The 22,654-nt window shown below is 53.9% G+C and overlaps 1 protein-coding gene across 7 annotated transcripts in view; it reads right to left on the bottom strand.

The window, feature by feature from the left end:
• Positions 1-6,647: 6,647 nt before the first annotated feature.
• Positions 6,648-22,654, bottom strand: part of PRDM2 (PR/SET domain 2) — a 111,377-nt gene continuing 95,370 nt past the window's right edge. For 4 of the 7 annotated variants that reach the window (XM_066375109.1, XM_066375116.1, XM_066375118.1 and 1 more), the window contains 2 exons: positions 11,225-11,368; positions 8,432-8,559 (listed from right to left, as the gene is read on the bottom strand). In XM_066375109.1, coding sequence (XP_066231206.1) covers positions 11,248-11,368 — 121 coding nt within the window. In that variant the 3' untranslated portion in view covers positions 8,432-8,559; positions 11,225-11,247. Of the gene's footprint in view, positions 8,560-11,224; positions 11,369-22,654 lie in introns of those variants that run through there. The other 3 variants (XM_066375111.1, XM_066375113.1, XM_066375119.1) reach the window with 2 other exon arrangements.

Raw genomic sequence — 22,654 nt, 5'->3', positions numbered from 1 at the left:
AAATCCTAACTCCCAGGACACCTTAAAATGCGTATTTAGAGACTGGGTCTTCAAAGGGGTAATTAAGGTTAGATGAAGTTAGAAAGGTGGGTCCTAACCCAAAAGGACTGCTCTTGTTATGAGAAGAGGGAAGAGAGACCAGGGATGTACGTGCACAGAGGAAAGTCCATACGAGGGAGGACACAGACAGGAAGTGGCCACCTGCAAGCCAAGGACAGAGGCCTCAGGAAACACCAACCCTGTCAGCACTTTGATCTTGGATTTCCAGCCTCCAGAACTGTGAGAAAGTAAATTAGTTGGTTAAGTCGCCCCATCACCTGCAGTCTGTAGTGGTACACTATGGCAACCCAAGCTGACTAACAAAACCCAGAACAGCACTTGCCCCCCCGCCCACACACACACACACAAAACAGAAGATGATCATGTGCCAATAATAACAAGGAAGAGCCTTGGACCTCAGACCTTTGCAGCAATTGGAGGATGCTCCGTGGGGACTTGGGCACAGGACATCTTCCACTTGGACCTTCAAGAACAGGCCGGTGGCTCCGTCCACTGTTTGCAACCTCTCAGAGCCTATTTCATTCCCTGCACACACAGAAGCAGCGACAGCGCCTACCTCCGTGGGGTGGCCACGGGACACCTGCAGCCCTGCACTTGGTGCGTGAGGGTCAAGAGGGTCACCAGCCACAGCCCTGTGTCACATAACAACCTCTTCTCCATCAAGGAGGACTGAATAGAAGGCGGTAAGAGTCAAAGGGACCTGAAAGTTCCTGTCACCTAGTGATGTCATGGCCATTGGAACATCATCATGTTGTAGCCATCTTAACATCCTAACATGACATCTTACGTGTTTGCGTGGCGTGACGCTGACGTAACCAAACGTGCTGCTGCCAATCGTCTAAACGTACAGCACGTACAATTATGTACCCTCCGTAACACCTGTTAATAATAAATGGTGCTGTTACTGGCTCATGCTTTACTATACTATATTTTTATTGTCAAGAGTGGACCTTTTCTATTTACAACATGAGTTTGCTGGGAAGCGGTACACCGTGCGTGTTAGGGCAACGGCAGCCTCATCCATCTCGTGTCCACCCTATCTCTTGCTTGCGTCAGTTTCCCTTGTGCTTGATTTAATCTCCTGTTGTTTTGCACAGGAACATGCCATTCAGGCTTGTAGCCCGGGAGCAGTCGGCTGCACCATACAAGGTAGGTGCGTAACGGGCTGTACCACCCAGGTTTGCGTCAGTGCCTCCGTGATGTTCCCACAATGACAAAATCCCCTAAGGACGCCTTTCTCAGAAGGTTATCTCCCAGGTTAAGTGGCTCATGACTGTCTTGCACGTTAACAGTCATTCCATTCCCGTGGTCAGGAGTCATACCGTGAACGGGTAGGTACAGAGATGTCCGGTGTTCATGTGAAAACTTTAGAGGTGGCTATGTTAGATACTCCCCACCATCGTTAAAGTGAACATAGAATGAATGAATAATCTGAAAGTTTAACAAGCCCCGTATGAATGACATGGTCCATACTGGGAGCTAGGCGCTATCCTACATGCTTGTACCAATCAACTTAATTTTCCCACCAACCCGACAAGAAAGGGACTATGATAATCCCCACCCTACAGGTGAGAAAACCAAGTCACAGAGCGGTTCAATAACTTCTCAAGGTCTCCCAGCAGGTTAGTGGCACAGCCAGCGAGCCAATATTAGTTTATACAAATGTCTAAAGCAGTGGTCCCCAACCCCCAGGCCGCAGACCGGTACCGGTCCGTGGGCCATTTGGTACCGGTCTGCAGAGAAAGAATAAATAACTTACATTATTTCTGTTTTATTTATATTTAAGTCTGAACGATGTTTTATTTTTTAAAAATGACCAGATTCCCTCTGTTACATCCGTCTAAGACTCACTCTCTTGACGCTTGTCTCGGTCACGTGATACATTTATCCGTCCCACCCTAAAGGCCGGTCCATGAAAATATTTTCTGACATTAAACTGGTCCGTGGCCCAAAAAAGGTTGGAGACCACTGGTCTAAAGGATTAAGGAGTTCATCAGCGACCGGGAATTTCTTTGGATTCTCTGCATTTTTCTCAGGTTACTATAATGTACATTTTCTAGTTAAAAAATAAAAAATTCGGTGCTTAAGGAATCATGAGATGGCCTCGAGGTAAGAACACCCCCCAGTGTAAGCGGTCCCAGGAGGGGTGGCCCACCGAGCTGCCGCCCTTCCCTGGTCCCCACTGCGAGTATCACGTGCTCTGCGTCCTGGCCTTCCCTCCACTCTGGGCCGTGGCCCCGCCAGCACCATCGGATGGCGCTTGGGTAACACAGAGCAGATTTGGACCATGTGACAGCTGGTTTGCAAGGACTCACGCAACACGACCCCGGGAAGGGGCTGGAGGCCCTTGGCTGTAGAAGCCCTTACTTGCCCAAGAGTGATTACATTTGGCAACATCCTTCCAGCCAGGTCACACACTGCCCTAATGTTCACCCTTCTGTCCAGAAAACTCACGTCAAACAGCAAGAAAAACAAGGTGGTTTTTTTTGTTTTTGTTTTTGCTCTTTTTTTTTTATCTTATGCATCAAGCTAAACTCAGAGCCACAACCCTAAGCTGTAGGGCAGGTGTCAAGAGCCACTCGAACGCTCTAAAGAGTCCTCCAGGCGCCACTTGACACTTGGTGACCTTCCCATCCAAAGCAGGAGCTGTAATTAACAGCAGGGGACCCGCTGCCCTGGCTGCTGGGCTGAGGGCCAGCGCTGGCTGACAAGCGCTCAGAGTGACCAGCTGGAGCCAGCAAGATGTCCCCAAAGAGAAGGGCATCCCAAGGGGCTCAGCCCTCTGAATAGAGCTGCCAGATTTAGCTGATACAAATAAAGGACAGTCAGTTACATTTTCATTTTAGTTAAACACCCCTCCCTTTTTTTTTAAGTGTTAAGTATGCCCCATGCAGTATTTGGGACAGAATTTAAAGCAATCACTTGTTTGTCTGAAGTTCAACTGTAACTAGGCATGTGGGATCCATTCTGGAAACTGTTCCCCGGAAGCAGGGACATTTAAAATGCAAGCCTCCCTCCTTCCCCCCGCTCTGGCCACTAAAACAGCCAGCGCAGGAAGACCCACACACAGGGGGTTGTGGCTGATACCTGGGTAGAACATGGCACCCAGGTGGGAAGCTGCACACAGGCCATTCTGCATTCAGCTGTGTCCAGTTCCCACTCATGCAGGACTCTGTGCAGCCCACTTTCCCCACGAGTGCCTCTCTGGGCAGCCTGCAGTGAACCCTGAGGGCCTACAGGGAGCCCACGGTGGGGGGGGGGGAGACAGATACGGCCCCTCTGCTTCCAGGGGGGCTGCCATTCCAGAGAGGCTGAGAAACTACGTAGAAAAATCTCAGGTAGTAAATAAAATCAACAAGGCCAAGTGACAGGTGACCAGGAGGCCACTTTGGACTGAGTCGTCAGGGAAGGAAGTTGAGGAGACACCACTTAGGCTGAGAGCCATGTAGCTATTGAAGGGGAGTAGGGAGAGTCATTGCAGGCAGAGTGATTAGTTTGTGCAAAGGCTCTGTGGCAGAGAGCTCACTTCATCCAGGAGCTGAAAGACGATTGCTATAGCTGGAACAGGGAGGGCAGGGTGGGGGTGTATATGCAAGGCGAGGCTGGGAGCAGAGGACCTCCTAAACCAGAGAAGAGAGTTGGATTTTATTCTAAGTGCACGAAAAGCCCTTGAAGAGTTCTTAGAGTGACACGGTGAGATTCAAAGATGTCCACCCAGCACCATAGGTGACTAGGGCTATGGGAAAATAAGTCAGGCATTAGGGTGCAAAATTTAGAAAGACCTTCACTCTTAGAACCATGCAGGTGCTGACTCTCAGTGGCCCCCAGGCCCCGTACCCAGGCCCTGTGTGGAAGTCAGTGACTGGCTCGTATCTCCCCTGCGGCTGACGTAGGAGGGCAGATCAGAAGGGAAACTGACTTACTTTGTGCTCCATCCATCGGGGGCAGGCTGCAGCTTCTGGTTCCCACTGTGCTGGGCGCTTCATGCCCGACCCCACCTGCCTGTTGCAAAGAAGGGGTGGACCCTGGGCCAGGACCTCCTCTTGCAGCACAGGTCCCCTCCAGCAGGGAGATGGGGTGGGGGTGAAGAGTCTGTCTTCAAGGCTGAGCCGTGGCAAGGCAAAGCTGTTGGTGCATTCTAATGCTTCTTCTAGTCCCCTAGCCTAGAACTTATACTCAGCAGGTCAGAGGGAGCTGGACACCCCACCCCACCCAGACCACCACTTCACCTCACACCTAAGGGGGCTCAGATCTCCCTCTTTGGAGCAGGGAGCTCAAAGAAATACTTCCTGCTCCCTTGGCCAAGCAGCTAGCCCTGCAGCCTCAAGCCTCCTTTCGTCCTCAACCAGCATTAACCAGGAACACCTGGCCCACCCATGGGCCCTGAGACCACGGGGTTCTGGCTCAGGCCAGGAATGTTTATTTCAGTTGTTGCTATAGCTGTAGTCCTTGACCTGAGCAGGCATTAAACTTGGCGGGACGAGTAGAATTAGGTGACAAAGATGTAGGTGGCCCAGACCCCCTCCCGGGGTTCTGACTCTGTGGGAGTGGGGGTGGAGGCCAAGAATCTTATTCAGCAATCAGCCAAGTGACCCGGGAAGTGGTTACATTCACTTAGCTAAAGGAGACTCAGTGGTAGTTCACTTATAGCTTCACTAGAAGATAGGAAGGTGGGGACAGTGAACAATCCCTTGTAGAAACAAGGAACCAAACTGAGAGGTCCGTGACCCACCCAAGATCACACGGCCGGTGAGGAGAGGAGCTGGTGATTAACCCTGTGTTACAGTAATATAATGTTATAATAATTAAATATAGAAAAATATAGAAAAATATGGAAGATATATAGAAATAACTAGAATATAATATTAAAAGCAATTAAGGAAAGTAAATAAGGCCATGCTGTCCGGATAGGGATTAATCTAGTGTGCACAGACATGACAGGCAGACTCTGTCTTTCGCTCAGGGCCCAGTTAGCCTGTGTGTGAAGTTATATATAAAAAGTGGCTTGATGTCATAACTCTGTAGGTTAACATAAACAAGAAGCTTCCCTAGGAACACGTTAAAAAGGTGGCTTGATGAGACATTTCAGTAGATTAACATAAAAAGGGCTCCCTGCGAGGAACTCCCAAAAAGGTGGTTTGAGGTGATAATCCCATAGATTGATACTTGTTAGAAGATGGTTTGAGGTGATAATCCTATAGATTGATACTTGTTAGAAGGTGGTTTGAGGTGGTAATCCCATAGATGGATACTTGTTAGAAGGTGGTTTGAGGTGGTAATCCTGTAGACTGACACCTGTTAGAAGGTGTAGGCCAGAAAATGTACTAAAGCTGAGGGGCCCCCTGCTGCGCTAGTCGCCCAGACTCCAATGTGGACTGTCCCCACGCCATTCTGACCAAGGTCAGCTGAGAGAAGCACGCTGACGCGGCCCCCTTAAGCTGTGCCCAGGCACGCCAAAAGGATATGTGAATAATAAACTGCCTGTGTGATTCTTGCAACTAACTTGTGTGTTGGTCGTGTCTTTCCTCTGGTGGCAGTGGGTCTCGGCACTGATATGTAGCATCCTCACAGCCACCTCAAGAGTAGTCTGGAAGAGGCTGCCAGCCCTGCTGATGAGCAGGAGTGTCCCACTGTGTGGGGAAGTCGAATCAGGGACGCCTGATCGACGTAGAGCTCAGGTTCCACTGGGACACCCTGGCTGGTGACCCCTTGGCCCCTGCTTTTAGATCTGTGCTTCTGGTACGACCATACCTCTGGGGTGGAGCAAAGGTCCAGGGGCTCTGGGGAGGAATGGGGATGAAAATGTTCTAAAATTGATAGCACGGTTGGTGGCACAACTCTGTGAACTATAAACCATGGGTGTGTACAATTAAACGGGTAAGTTGCACGGTATGGGATCTAGAGCTCAATAACGCTGTGTGGGAGAAACAGCTGTGTCAGGTTTGCTCACTGGTTTCCCGGCTGCAAGCACTTTGCATGATTAGTGTGTGAGCACGGGGCAGAAAGCCACATGTGTGTCTCTATGAAAAGCTGTGGGTGCTTTCCCTCAGGGGCGATTCTCCCAGATTGTTCTCCCACCACTGCGAGGTGCGGTTCCCTGGTTCCCTCGGCCACCACCGTGAGGGACGGTGTTCCTGATCCCTTGCCCTCCACTCTGAAAAGTGGTTTTCCTTTGTTTATCTGCTCGCCCCTCTCTGCAAGCCGCCAATAAATGGGTATGACCCAACGCTTTCTGGCCCCGCGGTTCCTCTATCCTCTGCCCGCATCCAGTGAGAACCTGCCTGGTCTCCACCACCGGCACTACAAACTGTTGAAAGGAAATACGTCTGCAATCACAGGTAGCCTTTCTTGTCTTGGTGAAATGGCTCACCTGCCTACTGGCAGGTGGAGAGGGGTTTGAGGGCAGAGACCGCCAGCTCACCAGGTAAGGTGTTCCCACAGGGAGCTTCCTCTCACGGCAGGGACAGAGCCCTCGGGGACCCCTCCTCTCCCGAGCCCCCTCTCATCCCCACGACACAGATGTCACCAAAATGGAAGCCGTCATATCCAGAAACTCAAATGACCACTCCCACGTGTCTTAACTTTACAATCACACTTCACACTTTTATTGTTAATTTTCTTCACATGGCAGATACAGAACCATCTCCCCAAGATCCAAGCCCACGCTCCAAAGCCACTGCGGACCGGGAAGTGCCGCTCTCTATAAAATCGCTGTCCCTTTCCATGCCTGGATGGCTCACAACAGTTTTCCTGACAGTCTCGGAGTGTGGAAGGCTGACCAGGGCACGTTTGCACATGCAAAATCTGAGTGGCTCCCACCTCCCTCCCCCACATAGAACATTTCCAGAATTCACCACTGGCTGAAAGTGACTTTTAAAGTTTGGGGTCCATAACCCCTTGCTGCCGAATGAGGAAGGACCCTTAAGAACTGCGAGGATGGGAGCAGTCTGTGAGTGTCGACACGAATGGGACAACATTGTATCATTAGCGGTAAGGGACAGCCACAGATCTTCATGCTTGTGAGGGTTCATCTCAGGAGCGGGCAAAAAGGGATTCCTTCCAGTTTACGGAAATTTAAAACACACCACGGTTGTTAGCTGGGTGGGAAGTGGGAGAACGGTGATGTTGGCCAACGATCAGCGTGTTTCTGCCCATGTGAGGATCTCACAGAACTTTCTCCTGGACCATTATCGGAGTCTGCACTGCAGCCAGTCGACTGATTAATTAAATAACACAAGTTATAAAACTTTAAAAATGGGGCATTTACAGTCAGGGACATAAATACGTGCTTTTTAAAAGTGTTTACATACATATTTACAGAGTTGCAAGATCAACCATAGTAGCCCTGAAAAAAGTCCCTTTTTGTATGTGTGTGTGTGTGTGTGTGTGTGTGTGTGTGACCACTCGCACGCTTCAAAGTTCCCTCCTTCCACTTTGGGTTGGATACGTCACTGCGAAACACGGGGCCGAGGAAACGGCGCGAGTGGTCTCAGACATCCTTTCTGGGGTCTGCCCCAAAGGCACAAAGCCCAAGACCCTCACTGGGCCCCAACTCCTAGCTCCGCTCACCCATTTCTCCGAGGCACGGGCTGCCCCGCCAGGAAGCAGGAGCCGCCTCCCCCGACCCCTGGCAGGCCGCTGAGAGCTTCCAGAAATCTCTCAATCCCCCCCCCCCCCCACCCCATGCTTTTAATCTTCCAACTTAGTTCTCGTTTCCCAGTTTCTGCTTGTTCGGTTCTCTTTTCAGCTCATCTGAGCAGCTCAGATACTAAAAGTGTTGATGGTCCCACTGGGTGAGGCCAAGGAGCACACGGGACACACTTCCCCCGCCACGGCCCCACCCCCTGCTTCTCCCATGGGAGGGACCCGGTCCATAAATGGGGACCAGGGCTTTCTCCCCAAGCACGTGGACTAACCACAATTTCAAATCTGGAAATGACCCAAGAGCTGGCAGCTCAGACTCCTCAGGCCAAGAAGGGGGTTTTCCAAGTGCGCAGGCCGAGGGGGGACAGTCAGCGAGGCTCCACGGTGTCTACACACTATTGATTCCCAGAGATGGCGGAGGGGAGGAGGAGGTGGGGCGGGGCGGGATGGCTGGAAGGGGAACCTGGCCTCCTCCGGAGGGCCTTCTGCAGAGAGGGCTGGAGCCGACCCCTGGGCCAGACCAAGGTCCCCGGCATGGCAAAGGACAACTTGAGAAGCAAAAAAGCAGGATCAAGGAGCTCTTGAAAAATTGCATAGTAGGAGAGGCACCCACCCCCCTGCAGGAAGGCTGAGCTGCAGGACAGGGTCCCGGGGGTGGCCCCCACGTGTCATCCATGGTGTGGAGTCAGCTGCCTCCATGGGACTTGGGACACTCGTCTGGAGACCGCACGCACGCCAGCACGCACCCACACACTCCCTCTCTCTCGTAGGCTCGTAGAATGGAACAGGTCAGTACTTCCTGCAGGGCAGAAGGCCGGTCCCTTTGGCTTCTCTGATTCCAGGTCACTTCAGGTGCTGAGGAGACAAAGGAAAGAACAGTAACCGCGGTAGCCACACATTCGGTGCCTACAGGGGCTGGCTGTTCAAGAATTATCCCACTGAATTTTCCCAGTTTAACTGTTTACTGATGTACAGAGCACACACGCAGAGCAAAGTAGAGCAAAGTGGAGCCTGGTGAATTTCCACAGGGAACACGCCTGAGTGACCAGCACCCCGATCAGGAAGGACTAGCCCACACTCCCCTCGGCCCCGGACCCAGCCCCCTTTGAGGATAACCACTAACAGTCACCCCCAGGATAACCGCTACCCTGACCTCTATCACCACAGATTGACGTATCCCATTTTTTAACTTAAATGAAAAAGTGAGAGGTGCCAGTACCTTTCCCAAACCTCCGCTCCTAGACCCTCGGGCACAAGAGCGGCTGGCCCCACGGACGGGAATGAGACAGGCAAGCCAGGGTGTGCAAAGGGAGACACACCAGTGGGTGCTTCCTTACATGAGAAAGTGGACAGAAAGATCTGGACTCGGCCTGCGACTTTGTTAAGGCACGGGAGGCGTGGCGAGGACAGTCAGAGGCGGATGTTGGGACAAAAGCTCGCTCGCCCCAGACTCTCCAGTAGACTGGCCACCGCGCCCCTGACCCAAGGGCAACAGTGTGGACCCAGGTCCTGGTGTCACCGCTTTCTCAGAACAACCCCCTCAGCAGGGACAGCCACAAGTCCATGGTCCGTCCCTCCGGGAGTCAGAAGACGTGAGTTCTGCTCCCAGGCCGGTCACCTGTCCCTCTCTGTAGAACGAGGGTGTGGACCTACACAGCCCTTCGCGGCATCTAAAAAAATCATTCTGGAACTGTGAGGGCTGCACTGTCCCCCCACAACTGGGCCCTAGCCTCAGCGTAACGGCATTAGGATCTGGGGTCTTTGGGATGGGACACGTGCCCTTGGAAGGAGAGACACCAGAACGTCCTCCCTCTGCCATGCGAGGACACAGCCAGAAGGTGGCACCTGCAAGACAGCGAGTCCTCACCCTGCTCCCGGGCTTCCTTGGGAACCTGCACGAGTTTGAAAATAAGGGAAAAGAAGGTATCCACCCAGGGCCATGCCTGCCCCCCGGGAGCAGGGGAGCCCCACAGCGAGGCGCGGTCACGGCGGGACTGCCGCAGTCAACGGAATGCCCAGTCCATGCAGGACATCAGTCTGGGGCACCTGGCTCTCCCTCGGGCTGCAGAGAACACCTGCTCTAGGTAGAAGGCACACCTGACATGCCCGTCAACACAGAGGGCCGCCCCGCAGCACCTGCCACCACTGGGAGGATCCTGGGGGGCACACGGAACCCCGAGTCAGGAGCTGCTCATTCTGGCACTGCCTCTCATTCTCCGGAAGACTCTGGCCACGCCCCCGGCCCAGGCGCCCCCCTCCCCTCTGCACAGTGGGAGGAGGGGGGGGGGGGCGATCCAGGCTGTCCTGTTCTGTGCTAGCTTCGTGTCCCTGTCAACTCTGCTGCACAGCATGGCCAGCTCGGCGTCATGTCCCCTCTCGGAACCTGCTTCCTGAGAGGCGGGCTCAGTGCCGGCTGCCAACAACAGACTCTCCGGGGAAAGTGGGTTTTATTTCCATTTCCCTCCTGAGCCCCCCAAGAAATAAGGTCGTGCCCAGAAACTCCACCTAAGTAAGGGAGGGGTGAACGAGCTGTCAGGTTGGGAGGGCAGGAAGGTACAACAAAAACGACCCTGGAGGTTTGGGATTCAGCCCATTCTCGCCTGAAACAACTGTGTTCTCATTCCAAATGGCCCCAAACTTGAGTGTGACCAGGACCACCAGCCACCTGCTAATGCAAGTTCCCAGGCCCTGCACGCACACACATGCTTGCTCAGTACACTGGAGTGGGACCCTGGGGTCTGTATCTTTAACGAGGGTCCTCGTGTCTCGGTGCACAAGGTCCTCCCGTCATGTTTGAGAGGCTGGTCTTGGGGACCCAGTGAAAGAGGTCAGGCTGAGTCACCAGCAGGGAAACCCAAGCCTGCTCCAGATCACTAACACAGCCCAAGCTCCCTGAAGGTACCAAGTAAGGCTTCTTTGAATGAATTCAGGCTTTACCATCAGAAAACCTCGAAAAGAGACTTCTGGTTCAACAAAAATCTAATTGATTATTTTGCAGAGTAGCATTGCCTTTACTTTCAAATGTATTGTGGGAATAGGGCTCGACAGTCTCTCCTGGGCTTAAAGCCCCGAGGGCCTCGAGTAAGAACTAAGCAGTATTATCATCATTGTCATCATTGCAACAATAACCAGTTCCTACCTAGCCAGGTACTGTTTCAGGTGCTCTGTATACAACTGACACTTGTAATTCTCAAAATCCTATCAGGTAGGTCCTACCGTCCCTATTTTATAGATGAGGAAACTGAGGCTCAGAGAGACTGACGAACTGGCTGAGGTCCCACAGCCAGTAAGTGGCAGAGCTGGGATTTGAACCCAGGTGGTCCAGGGTCTACACACCGGGCCACTATGTGCCCTTCTTGCAGGAGGCCCCCAGCCCCACCTGGCACACAGTGGGGGCTCCATAAACCATCACGCCCACCCCTTTCTCTCCTTCCCAGCCCACCCCAGGAGCCAAGCCCAATCCTCCCTCTTCCCCCAGAGCCACCCAGAGGGAACTGGCAGCTGCTGCACCCCCTCATACCTGTCAGGGAGCAGGTGAAACTTCTACTCTTTGAAGAGGGGTCCTTGAAGCTGAGCAGCAACCGTGGCCTTGACACTCCTACACTGCCTGGTGATGTACGGGACAGTGGGCGCAGTGCATCGGGTGGCCAGGCGGAGACTGTAGCTGTGCAGGGGGAGAGATGACACACACCATCACGAGGGGCCCAGCCAGACACCACCGTGCAGGGCCCCTCGAGGCCAACGGGATGTGAGCTCTGGTGACCATGTGAGCGCCACCTGCTCTGCCCACCACCTTCCCTGCTCCCGGAGACAGCTCCAGCGGCGGGCTGTCCCGAGGACCCCACCTGCCTCCCAGCACTGTTCCCTCCCAGGCACCTGGGAAGGTTTTAGCACCAAGTTTCACCCATGCCTATGGTGGGGAGACGGAGGAGGGCTGGTCCCCTCCAGGCTGTTAACTCTACACTTGACCTCTGCCCTGGCCTCACTTTCCTGTCAGGGGCCACTGAGGGGGTGTGACCCAGGACCCTGCGACAGAGTTTGGCCCTATTTGCTACTATAGCCCATTAAATTGGACTTCTTTTTTCCTTCAGGAAATCTTTTTTTCTTCTTTTTTATAATAGGTAACCCAGATCATTATTCCTGCCCTTCCTTCTCCCATCTTTCAGGTCCTGCTGGCATACCACCTCCTCCAGGAAGCCTTCCTTCTTTGTCTCCTGAATGAAGTGTCCCTCCTGCCAGCTCCCACTGCCCTTCATACTTCCCATCATAGCACTTGTGATTTATTTATTTATTTATTTATTTTAGAGAGAGGGGAGACAGAGAAAAAGGTGGAGGTAAGGAGCAAGAAGCATCAACTCATAGTAGTTGCTTCTCTTATGTGCTTTGACCGGGCAAGCCCAGGGTTCTGAACCAGCGACCTCAGCATTCTAGGCCGACACTCTATGCACTGCACCACCACAGGCCAGGCCCGTCGCAGCACTTGTTACACTGAATCGCAGTCACAGGATAATGTGTCAGTTCCCGCCGTGAGCTGTGACCCCAAGGCCAGGGTCTTTGTCTTGTTTACTGCTGCACCCCACAAATAAACACGTGTTGAACAGGAATGACACGGTGCTAAGCACTTCTGGTATATCAGCTGTCTTATTCTTCGCAGCGTTCCCAGCCCGGTGGGTACTGCATACCCCTGATTTCCAGATGGGGAAACGGAGGCACAGTGACTTGTCCCAGGTCCCAAGTCTGCCCCCGGAGATAGAAGAATGGAAGTGAGCAGGGTCCCGGGTGAGGGGAGGTGGGCACTGAGGCAGGCGGGGGCTTCTGGAAGCTTCACCTGCCCCAGGCGCCGGCTGGGAGCCAGCGCTGCCCGAGAGCCGGGGACGGGAACAAGCCAAAACACCAGGGGTACAGGAGCGGTCCTCAAGCAGGGCACACGTCTGCAGTGTCAGGCGACAGCTCTGGTTGTCACGTCTGAGGGGAGGGAGGACGCTACTGTCACCTAGTGGGTGGGGCCAGGGTGTGGCTGAACATCAATCATACAATGCACAGGATGGCCCCCACGACAGAGAACTGCCCAACACGTCAACAGTGCCCAAGCTGATGAGGAAGCTCTCAATACCTATCTATTAAAACAAGTGAATTAACACACAGCCAGGGCGAAGTCCCGGATGAGACCAAGAGGCCTGCAGTGTTCACAGAGGGGAGTCCCTCTGAGGGCCTGGGCCTCTCAGTCCAAGCTCAGGGCAGAGGAACCAGTGTGAACTTCTCCCCGAGGCTGTGCGATCGAGGCCCTGCGGTCAGCTCATTCACTACCTGGGCAAGACTCAGGGCGGAGAGCAGAGGCCCGGGAGGTGGCCTGTGAGGGCACCACGGGCTGGCTGGCACCCCCATGTGAGCAGGGCCCCCCAGCCAGCCCACCAGACGGGCTAAATTTGGACATTTTTTTAGCTGCGCCAACAGGACTTGCTGATGAGCTGCATGTCAGGGCCAGGCAGTGCGGTGGGGGTGGGGGGGTGTGACAGAGACTGGCGTCTGGACGGACTCCAGGTCCGATGGTTTCTGTCCAACTGAGCCGCGGGCACGGCAGGAGGGAAACGTGGTTTCTGGGGTGGGGTGGGGTGGGGTGAGGGGAGATCCGTTTTGGAAGGATCAAATTTGAAATGTTTGTTCAACACCCAAGGGAGAAGTCCAGTGGGTGATCAGAAGGCACCTCCGAGGATCCTGGGGCTGGTCAGCATCTGGGTGGACAGGGTGGTCTCCTACAGGGAGTGGGGACAAAGAGGAGTCCAGGACTGAGAAAGGGACCCGGGGCAGCAACTGGTGATGTCACAAAGCGCAGGGTGGTGTCAAAGGTAACAGGCATTTCAAAAGAAGAGGAAGGAATAACAGTGTCCATGCTGCTGACGGGTCAAGACCAGACAGAACCAACTGACCGTGACATTTAGCAGCCTGGAGGTTGCTGGGAACCTTGGTAACAGCAGCTTCCAAGACAATTTGACACAAAGACCTGGAAGAAGTGGGTTCAAGAGGCAGAGGGAAGAAAGGAAGAGGGGTCAGGGTCCAGAGAGCTCAGTCAAGGAGACTGTGGTCAAGGGGGGGCAGAGAGGGGACAGGTTTGGGGAGAGGAGGAGCTGCCAGCCCCAGGATGTCCTCCTGAGGTCCCTCTGGTCCCCACCCGGCCAGCACGCTCATCCAGGTTCCCCACCAGGCTGCCTGGACGTTGAGTTGTTGAGGCCCCCTTCTGCCACGCCCACCTTCCATCTCTTCCTCCCACATGCATCAAGAGGGACCGTCTGGGATGCAACTCCCAAGTGGTTGGGCCACTCAGCCGCCCAGGACCCTTACACAACTCTCCATAAATCCTCAGAGTACAATCCATCTAAGTCCGCGTCTGCTGTTCTGCGCTTTTGCCGGGGGTGAGCGAGGAGCCCAGAGCGCGTGGAGGAGTGCAGGGGAGCTGACCTGAGATGATGCTGAAATCCCCCACCCAGGCTGGGCAAGGGCCACAGGCAGGAGCTACAGGAAACAGCACCTGCTTCCTGGCACCAGCCACCAGCCACTTTCAGGAAAGGTTGGCTCCAGCTTACCAAACAGAGTAGCCCCTTAGGTTCTAGGGAACATCAGAGGCCCCAGGCTGGGAGGCAGGAGCCTGGAGTTTCAGCCCTAGATCCCCCGCTTATTTGCTCTGTGGCCTCTGAAAAATGCCTCTACCTCTCTGAGCCAGAGCCTTCTCACCTGTAACATGAGAATGTCAACCAAGGAGAAGAATGCATAGCGTTACCCAGTGAGCATGAGATGTGCTGGGGGCATTTCAGGGGCTTCCTGGAGCCCCTCAGACACTCCCAGTGGCCCTGATGTGGGGACTGGGACAATCCACATCTCACAGAGGAGGAGACAGAGGCTTGGAGAAGTTAGGAAGCCCAATGTCTACATTTTCTCAGCCAACAAGGGTGCAACCAGGATCTGAATCCAGGACCATTTGACAGCGGAGCCTGGATCCCCTCCCTGACACAGTCCCTATAGTGCTGGAGACCAAGCAGCTCTTTTCAAAATCCCAGAAAGCCATAGGAGGCGAGCCTTTGCTCACAGGACAGACGCACAAGCCACCTACGAAGCCAGGAGTTGGCTTTGCGCTGGGACCGTGTGGGCTCAGGGGAGCTCTGGCGTGGGGGGAGGGGCTTCTCAAACTCTAGTGCTCACTGGAAGCACCTGGTGAGACAGAAACTGGCCTGATGCCCCCTCCCCAGCCCTAAGGGTCCTCACTTAGCTGGGGTGCAGCCGGGCACTGAGAATTTTAAAAGCCAATTTTAAGAGCCGCTCTTCTATGATCCATCCACTCAAACTGTGGTCTTAGAGCAGCAGCGTTGGCAGTCCAGGGGGAGAGGGCGCTAGTTAGAAACCAGCCACTCAGCCCCCTCCAGACCTCCTGACTCAGAATCTGTATTTAACAAGGTCCCTAGACAGGCACCTGCACGCTGAGGCTGGGGAGCAAGGGGCTGGGGGACACCTTCAAGTGCAAGCAACGTGCTGGGTGGCAGTGTCTAAGAGGGGCCTGGCTGTGAAGCCTGGGGGAGGGGTTCCCAGTGCCTAGTGACGTTTTGTAGAGAAAGTCTCTCCAATGGGAGGGCTTGGGGGACCGAGGGCAAAGGTTTGAACCCACCTGAGGGGTTGGCATCATAAGCCCTGCTGGCGGCGCTTGGTGGTTTTTCCTTTAACCGTCCCTTCAGCCACGTGAGACAGGCTGTTGTGCCCTCTCTATGGCTGAGGGGACAGAAGCACAGAAAGCTAGGTAATCCGTTCATGGTCACAGGGAGAGGCACCAAGAGCAGGGCAGGAGGGAGAAGGGGAAAGAGGGAGGGGGCCGGGATCCGCAGGGATCGACTCCGGAGCTGAACCTGCCTGTAGCGGACCGATTTCCTTCCCTCTCCTCTCTCCCCAGCTCCCGGGAGGCGCTGTGCCCCCAGCCAGCTCCGGACTTGGCCTCCACGCATCTGAAAGACGCGTCTCCTCTGGGCCTCGCTGGGTTTTACACCAGGTTCCGAGGTCTCCAGAGGCCATCGTTTCCCCAAACGCGTTTGCCTTGAACTCCAGATGCCCAGCATGAGATAGCTCATAACGAAACTCCAGTTATAGAGCCAACCTTTCCTGTCCCAGCCAGCCAGGACCTCAGCCCCAGGAAGCTGCCAGGGAGACATCCCTACTGTGGCTGCCTGTCACCGTGCCAGGACAGGAGAGGGACAGGGGACCCCAGACACCATACCAAGAAGCCCTTCACTCAGGCTGAGCCCAAGCAAGGTGGCCACACAGCAAGCTGTTCTTGGGAAGAAGAGAGGAGGCACGCCTGGGCTTACTATCTGGGGACACTGATGGCAGGGAGGAAGCTACTGGCCTCGGGAAAAGGAACCCTGGGAGACAAGGCAGGTGGCCCTGTGGCGAGGGCACCCGGTGCTCCGTAACTGCCCCTCCCCTGCCTCTCCCCCTGGACTGAGCCCCCGCGAGCACAGCCTGAATCCACCACTGTCCCCCAGCCACCGGCCTGCCTCCTGCCTGGCACACGATGGAGCTCAGAGGACGGTCCCTGCACAAGCAGACGGCGAGCCCGGAGCAAGGCTCATGATCTAACTCAACCCCAAACGTGCCCGTCTCTGTCGCTCAAGGGACCAAACCATCCCAGGAAGTCACTTCCGGGAGGTCTCCCTCACCGCCAAGGCCCTGCCCAAACCGAGGGACCAGGTCCTCCCTGTTCCTTCTCGCAACAATTCTCTGAGCCCGACTCCACAGACCTCTCTACCCACCACAGGCTCCCGGCTCAGCTCAGTGCAGGGGCTCACGATGCCACCCCGCCGGGGCGGCGCCAGGCTCGGTGGCAGGAGCCCCAGCTCCGCTCCCTTTGCCCTTCACGCTCCTGCCTCTCCCAGCACGTGGCTCCTGCTACCCCCACCCCCACCCCCCTGTTCTGGTGCCCAAATGCCATCTCTCCCTCTCCTCCCCAGACAAGCCCAGACAGTCTGCTCGCTTTCATGGGAACTTCTAAGAACGGGACAGACGCCTCAAAGAACACATGGACACATGTGTCAAGACATGAACACACAAAAAGGCAGATTCCCGGCGTGGGACGGAAAGGTATGGGTGGGACTCCCACCAGGTCCAGACAGAAAAGCTCTTTTAACTGGTAAAACTCTGTAGGGGGCGCTTAGACTTTATTATTATCACCATTCTTTGTCTTTCAAGTTTGACTTAGACCAAAGAGGTTAAAAAGATGAGTTAAGTCAAGTCCAGGGACAACTTCCACATCCTGGAGTCACTGGGACTCCGTCTAGGAAGCCCTGTGTGGCACCTGCCCAGGTGACCAGGATTTCTGGGACCTGATGTCTGATGTCCGTCCAAGAATGCTAACAGTCAGAGGTGCCTGCTTCGGAGGGACAGGGAGGCCTCGTGGGATCTCAGGGGCTCCTCTGTAACCCGAGATGGCTAGAGGACTGGGTGTGCCCGGTGGGCAGGGCGTCTCAAGACACAGGGCTGGCGCAGCCATGGGAAAGGCACACACGCCTGCTAGGAGTCCGAATGGGGCATTAGTCAGCAGGGTGACAGTCTGCCCAAAGCGTAACAGCGCGTGGGCTGTGGGCCTGGAGGCCTCATCCTCAGGGCTGCAGGATGCAGGGGACTGAGTACAGTGTGCCCAGGCACCTTCTCCCTCCCCGGACCCCCAAAACCCTCACCCTATGTCCTGGCTGACTGCAAACAGGCTGCAGGGTAGCTAGGGTTAGGGTAGATCAACCTGTTTTACAGAGTGGGGGTGGGGTGGGGGTGGGGAGAACAGGACAGAGGCAGCCTGCAGATGCTAAATGACTTGGACCCAGCCGGTCAGCCACTCTGGGCGACTCAGCCGCACCGGGAGCCTGCACGCAACTTGGTTCGGGGAACCACTCACTGGCTACATGGAGGCTTCCTCCCTGCGGAGGACAGACACGTGGGCCCAGCCACACTACGGGGGGCACCCTCGGACACATGTCCAGGCAGTGGCCGGCATGGAATGGGAAACATCCTGATGTTTTTTTCCACCCCACCAGCATGTCCCCCACGGGGCTCGGCGGAGCAGGTTTTCCCAGATGCCACACGCGTCATCCTCATCACCATCTGCGTCACTGCAGCTGACGTTTCCGCACTCACCACACGCCGAGCGCCGTGCCCGGGCTTGCCGTGGAGCAGCAAACTTAATCTTCACAAGATCTTCAGGAGATGGGCACTGCCGCACTTGGTGCATGAGGACCCGAAGCACAGAGAGGTTCGGCAGCTTGCCCAAGAACACACAGCTGGCAGGAGGCAAAGCCGGGGTCGAAGCCCCAGCCATTTACCTCCAGGGCACGGGCTCCTGAAGCCAAGCAGGCAAGTCTCTGCAGGCTTTCTGAGCCTTTAATGTGCAACAGTCGGCGTCTAAGAGGAAAACACAGGTTGTGATTTACCCTAAACTTAGTCCCCCCCACTTATCTGATAACCGTTCAAAGACTGCCCGCTCCGCACCAGGTCCTGTGGGACGCCAAAGAGGGCCGCCCACTCTGAAGGCACAAGAATTCCACAAGGGGATGGCTTTGGTCTATGCTGAGCCTGGGGGGGGGGGGGGGGGGGAGGGGAACAGACACCGTTGAAGCACCAAAAATAATTGTTTTTAATTTATCAACAGAAACGTCCTAAAAGCAGCCCCATGAAGCCATGTGTCCCTAATTTGATTTAGTATTTACGCTCTTTGGGACTCTGATTTCCAACCTGGCACTTACATGTGCCATCGTGAGAAGATGTCCTCGGAGACAAGGCCTGCCAATGTATTATCAATACTGATCAACCACACCTGTTACAGACCTGACCCTGTGCTAGGCGCTGGGGACACGGCAGCGAGGCGCAGACCTGGCCTCTGCCCTCGGGGGCATGTGTTCTAGAAGGACAAGGTCCCCCGTCACTGGCATTAAACATTCTATGACGGTGGAAAGAAAAACTACTTAGAAACGCAAAGCACAGGGGGCCCACTGGAGTCCAGGAGAAGGTCCTCCGCACAGGAGGCTGAGCCCACCAGCACGCCGTCAGATGTCACAGCATCCCCCCGCCACACCCTCGGCCAGAACTCTTCTGGGCTCTTCCTTCCAAATCGCCCCAAACCTCTCAGCATTGGAGTCCCAGCCCCGCCCTGCCCAACTCAACTCCTGGGCGCCTCCCATTTATTTATAATACTCACTTCCCCAGGGATTCTAATCTCATAGTCACAAATACCATGTGTACGTTGAGGATTTCCTAACTTTGTTTCCAACTGGGTCCATTCCTTTGAACTCCAAAGGTCCCTTCTGCATCTCCCCGGGAAGACCTAATGGCGTCTCCAACCCAGTGTGCCCCAAACTGAAGCCTCAGCACACACCCACCCCACGCCCTGCCTCCAACTGCAGGCTCCCCTCATTAGCTCATAGCAACTCCACCCGCCCGTCCGGATGCACGGGACAAATCCTGCCATCCTCGACTTCTCTCACATATCCGACCTTCCTCTGATCCTCAGCCAACGGTGTGGCTCTACCTTCAAAACACACCTAGAATCCACTGCCCCTCCCTAACCACCTCCACAGCAACACTCCATCCGTCCTCACCTGGTATTGCATTTGCTTCCCAGTCTGTTACTTCTACTCCTGGCTTCTTCCTGTCTATTCTCAACAGATCAGCCGGAGCGATTATTGTAAAAGGCAAGTCGTGCCATATTCCTACCATATTCCTCCTTAAAACACTCCAAAGACTTCCTCCTCACTCAGAGGAAAAGCAAAGTCTTTATGATGGCTGCCAACAGCCAGCATGCACTGGGCCCTGGTTCCCTCCCTGGCCACCTCCCCCTCCCCCTCCAGCCTTACCAGCCCTCTCTCTGTTCCTGAGCATGCCAGGGATGCTTCCACCCAAGACCTTTGCCAAGTGCTTTTCTCCCCTGTCCACAGGCTGGCTTTCCTCATCTTCAAGTCCCATTTGCACTCCAGAACTAGTTCCTCTTGCCTGTTGTGCTCCCCTCCCCTCCTCTCTACGGCTGTCATCATCTGACAGTCAATAGACTCACGTGCTTGCATATTGTCTATCTCCCCCATTAGGATGTAAGCTCTGTAAGGGCTGGGAACTTGGTGGGTTTTGCTCCTTGCTATATCTTCCCAGGACAGTGCTGGCACATAACAGCAGGTGTTGGGCCCATATTCATTGTTGAGTGGGTAGACAGATGGATGGATAGGTGAATGGATGGATGGATGGATGGATGGATGATTGATGGAAAGGTGGATGGATGGATAAATGGATGGAAGGATAGATGGAAGGATAGATGAATAGATGAATGAAAGGCTGGCTGGATGGATGGATGATGGATGCAAGGATGAATGGATGGACAGACAGACAGACAGACAGGTAATTGATGGAAGGCTGAATGGATGAATACATGAATGAAGGGCCAAAATCTGCACTCTTTCTTGACTAAATCACATCCACAATACATCATTTCTGACTTCCAGTTCTTGTTTAAGGCGGGGCAAGAACAGAGGACGCCTATAAAAGCAACCTGAGTGCAGAATCCTTTCTTATAGGCAACTGTTTATTGTTTTTCACACACGCCTCATTGGATGGCAGCATTTAGGCAAATTACTATGAGCCTGTCAAAGCATTCGACTTATTTTTTGTAAATGGCACTGCTCATATTTCATTGGCTGGTATACCATTTAATTAAGTTATGCAAGTACTATAATAAATACAAGTGAGACCTTCGGCCACATGAAACTTGGTGGCTGGTGACCAGAGTGCCTGGGCCATCTCTCTGAGGCCATCGGGGTGCTTCTCAGTGGGCATGAAGGGCACACACTGATGGGGCCACATGCCAACCAACTGAGCCCCAACTGCATTTCATCTCATCCACAGCTGGTACTCTAACAAATGCTCACAAAGATTTCTGCGACCATTGACCCTCACAGACCCTGGACTCGGCAAGATATCCGCATAATCAATTTATTCCTTAGGCCGCAGTGGCCGCGCCGGGTGTGACACATGGTGTGCTATGCGGCAGGAGGCCTCTGTGCTCCCCTCATGGAGGCTGTGCGCTACCTTTGGACTGGCCGGTGTGATCACATGGGTGTCATGGAGACACTGTGAGGTGAGTGAGGCCGCGGCTGCGGATCCAGCGTGGGGAGCACCTTGCCTAGTCACAGCCCCATCAGGCGTGTAGGACATCGTGAGGTCAACTGGCATTTAAGCTCCGAGGCGAAGGGATGCGTTATTTTGAGCAAGAATGAAACACAGGACGGTCGGCAGTGCTGCGCGTGTTGAAGGCGCTCTGAGAGAGGGACCCCTGGGGGATGCTGGGAGTCCACGGCTGTGGCAGAGGGAGGACGAGCCTCCTTTCAGAGCCAGAAGTTGGGAGAAGGGATTTTAAAACGAGAGGAAGCCCTTGGGTAGGTCTGCCCCAGGGAGTTCAAGACACTAGGGTACAGTCACAGGCGGTCTACGTAAACGGAGGAGGAGGGAGGCATTTCACCAGGATCTCTGACCGAAAAAGCAGCACCTGATGGGACTTCCTTCTGCTGCAGTTTCTATCAGGTCCCTGGGGTTTACTGACTGGCTTCAACTCCGCATCCTTAACCTTGAGGGCCATTCCCTGAGGGAGGAGCTCTCTTTAATACCAGTTGTAATGAACTATGGAACAGATTGTAATGACTGCATTCCCCCATGTACAAGACGCACCTTAATTTTGGGACCCGAAAACGGAAAAAAATGTATTACATAAAGTTATGGAACTCAAGTTTTATTCATCATATAATTCATACAACTCCTCATCTGCGTGAAAAAGCGGGAAATGCAAGTAAAAAAAAAATCTACAACCACTGTATAAGACACACCCAGTTTTTAGACCCCCACATTTTCCAAAAAAGGTTGTGTCTTAAACGTGGGGAAATACGGTAACCAAATAACCAATCCTTTTCTTTCAGCCTGACTTTAACTGACCATTGCTTATCCAAGTGACTCTCTACTCAGTGGCCAACAATCAACTGCCCTAACATTCACATTTTAAGCAAAAGTCATGAGTTAGGGTTACATGAGTGGGGTGATATTTTTTTTTCACTTCTTTCTTTTCATTCCACAAATACGGAGGAAGTAAGTGCCTATTACGTGGCAGGTGCTGCAGTAGGTGCTGGGGTAGTGTGGTGACCGCAGGACACTGCCACACCAAGCTGGTCCTGGTTAATGACCAAAGGTCCCATCTTCCCTGAGCCACAACGGGCCAAGTCCACCCAGGCGGATGCTTAGAAATGTCCCTCATGCTCGGGCTGCCCTGGTTCACCTGTCACAGGATGATTATCAGGATCGAGAAGAAATGTAAGTGAAATGTCCTGAGAATTAAAAAATGCTGCAGATACATCAGAGATTATTCATAAGCAAAGGAAAATAATTTCAATGAAAACCAGAAGTAATTAAATGATGAGATAGGGTGATACCATGTCACTTTGGCGCGTGTGTGTGTTTAAGCCCCACTGGAAGACTCTGAAATCTGGGTAAAACTGACTTAAGAAGCTGAAAAAAATGAAAATTTCAAAGACCCGCCCCCAGAAGACAGTTTCATAGCTCTGGAATTTTTCATCAGCCCCCAGGTGGTCTCCGGTGCAGGTGGTCAGGGGCCTCTTCACACAGCTGGGAACACACAGACAGGAAGTGCCCTGTCACACGCTGTAATTAACAAGACAAGTCGCCCCCCCCCCCGGGGGGGGGGGGAATCCTGTCTCCTCACCCAAGCACCTGTCCAACACGATTCAGGACATCAACTTTTCTAAAACACCTGCTGTTCGCTGGCACTCTTGGGCTGTAACTGTCATTTTTACAAATAGCTTTAAGGGATGTAAACATATTATTACAGTGAAGTAAAAAGCAGAGCCGACGCTTCAACTGCGACATCCAACACCCAACA

The sequence above is a fragment of the Saccopteryx leptura genome, chromosome 3 (assembly GCF_036850995.1).
Source record: "Saccopteryx leptura isolate mSacLep1 chromosome 3, mSacLep1_pri_phased_curated, whole genome shotgun sequence".
In the NCBI taxonomy this organism is placed as follows: Eukaryota; Metazoa; Chordata; class Mammalia; order Chiroptera; family Emballonuridae; genus Saccopteryx; species Saccopteryx leptura.
Note: the sequence above shows the minus strand (reverse complement) of the source record. Positions and strands in the feature narration are given on the sequence as shown.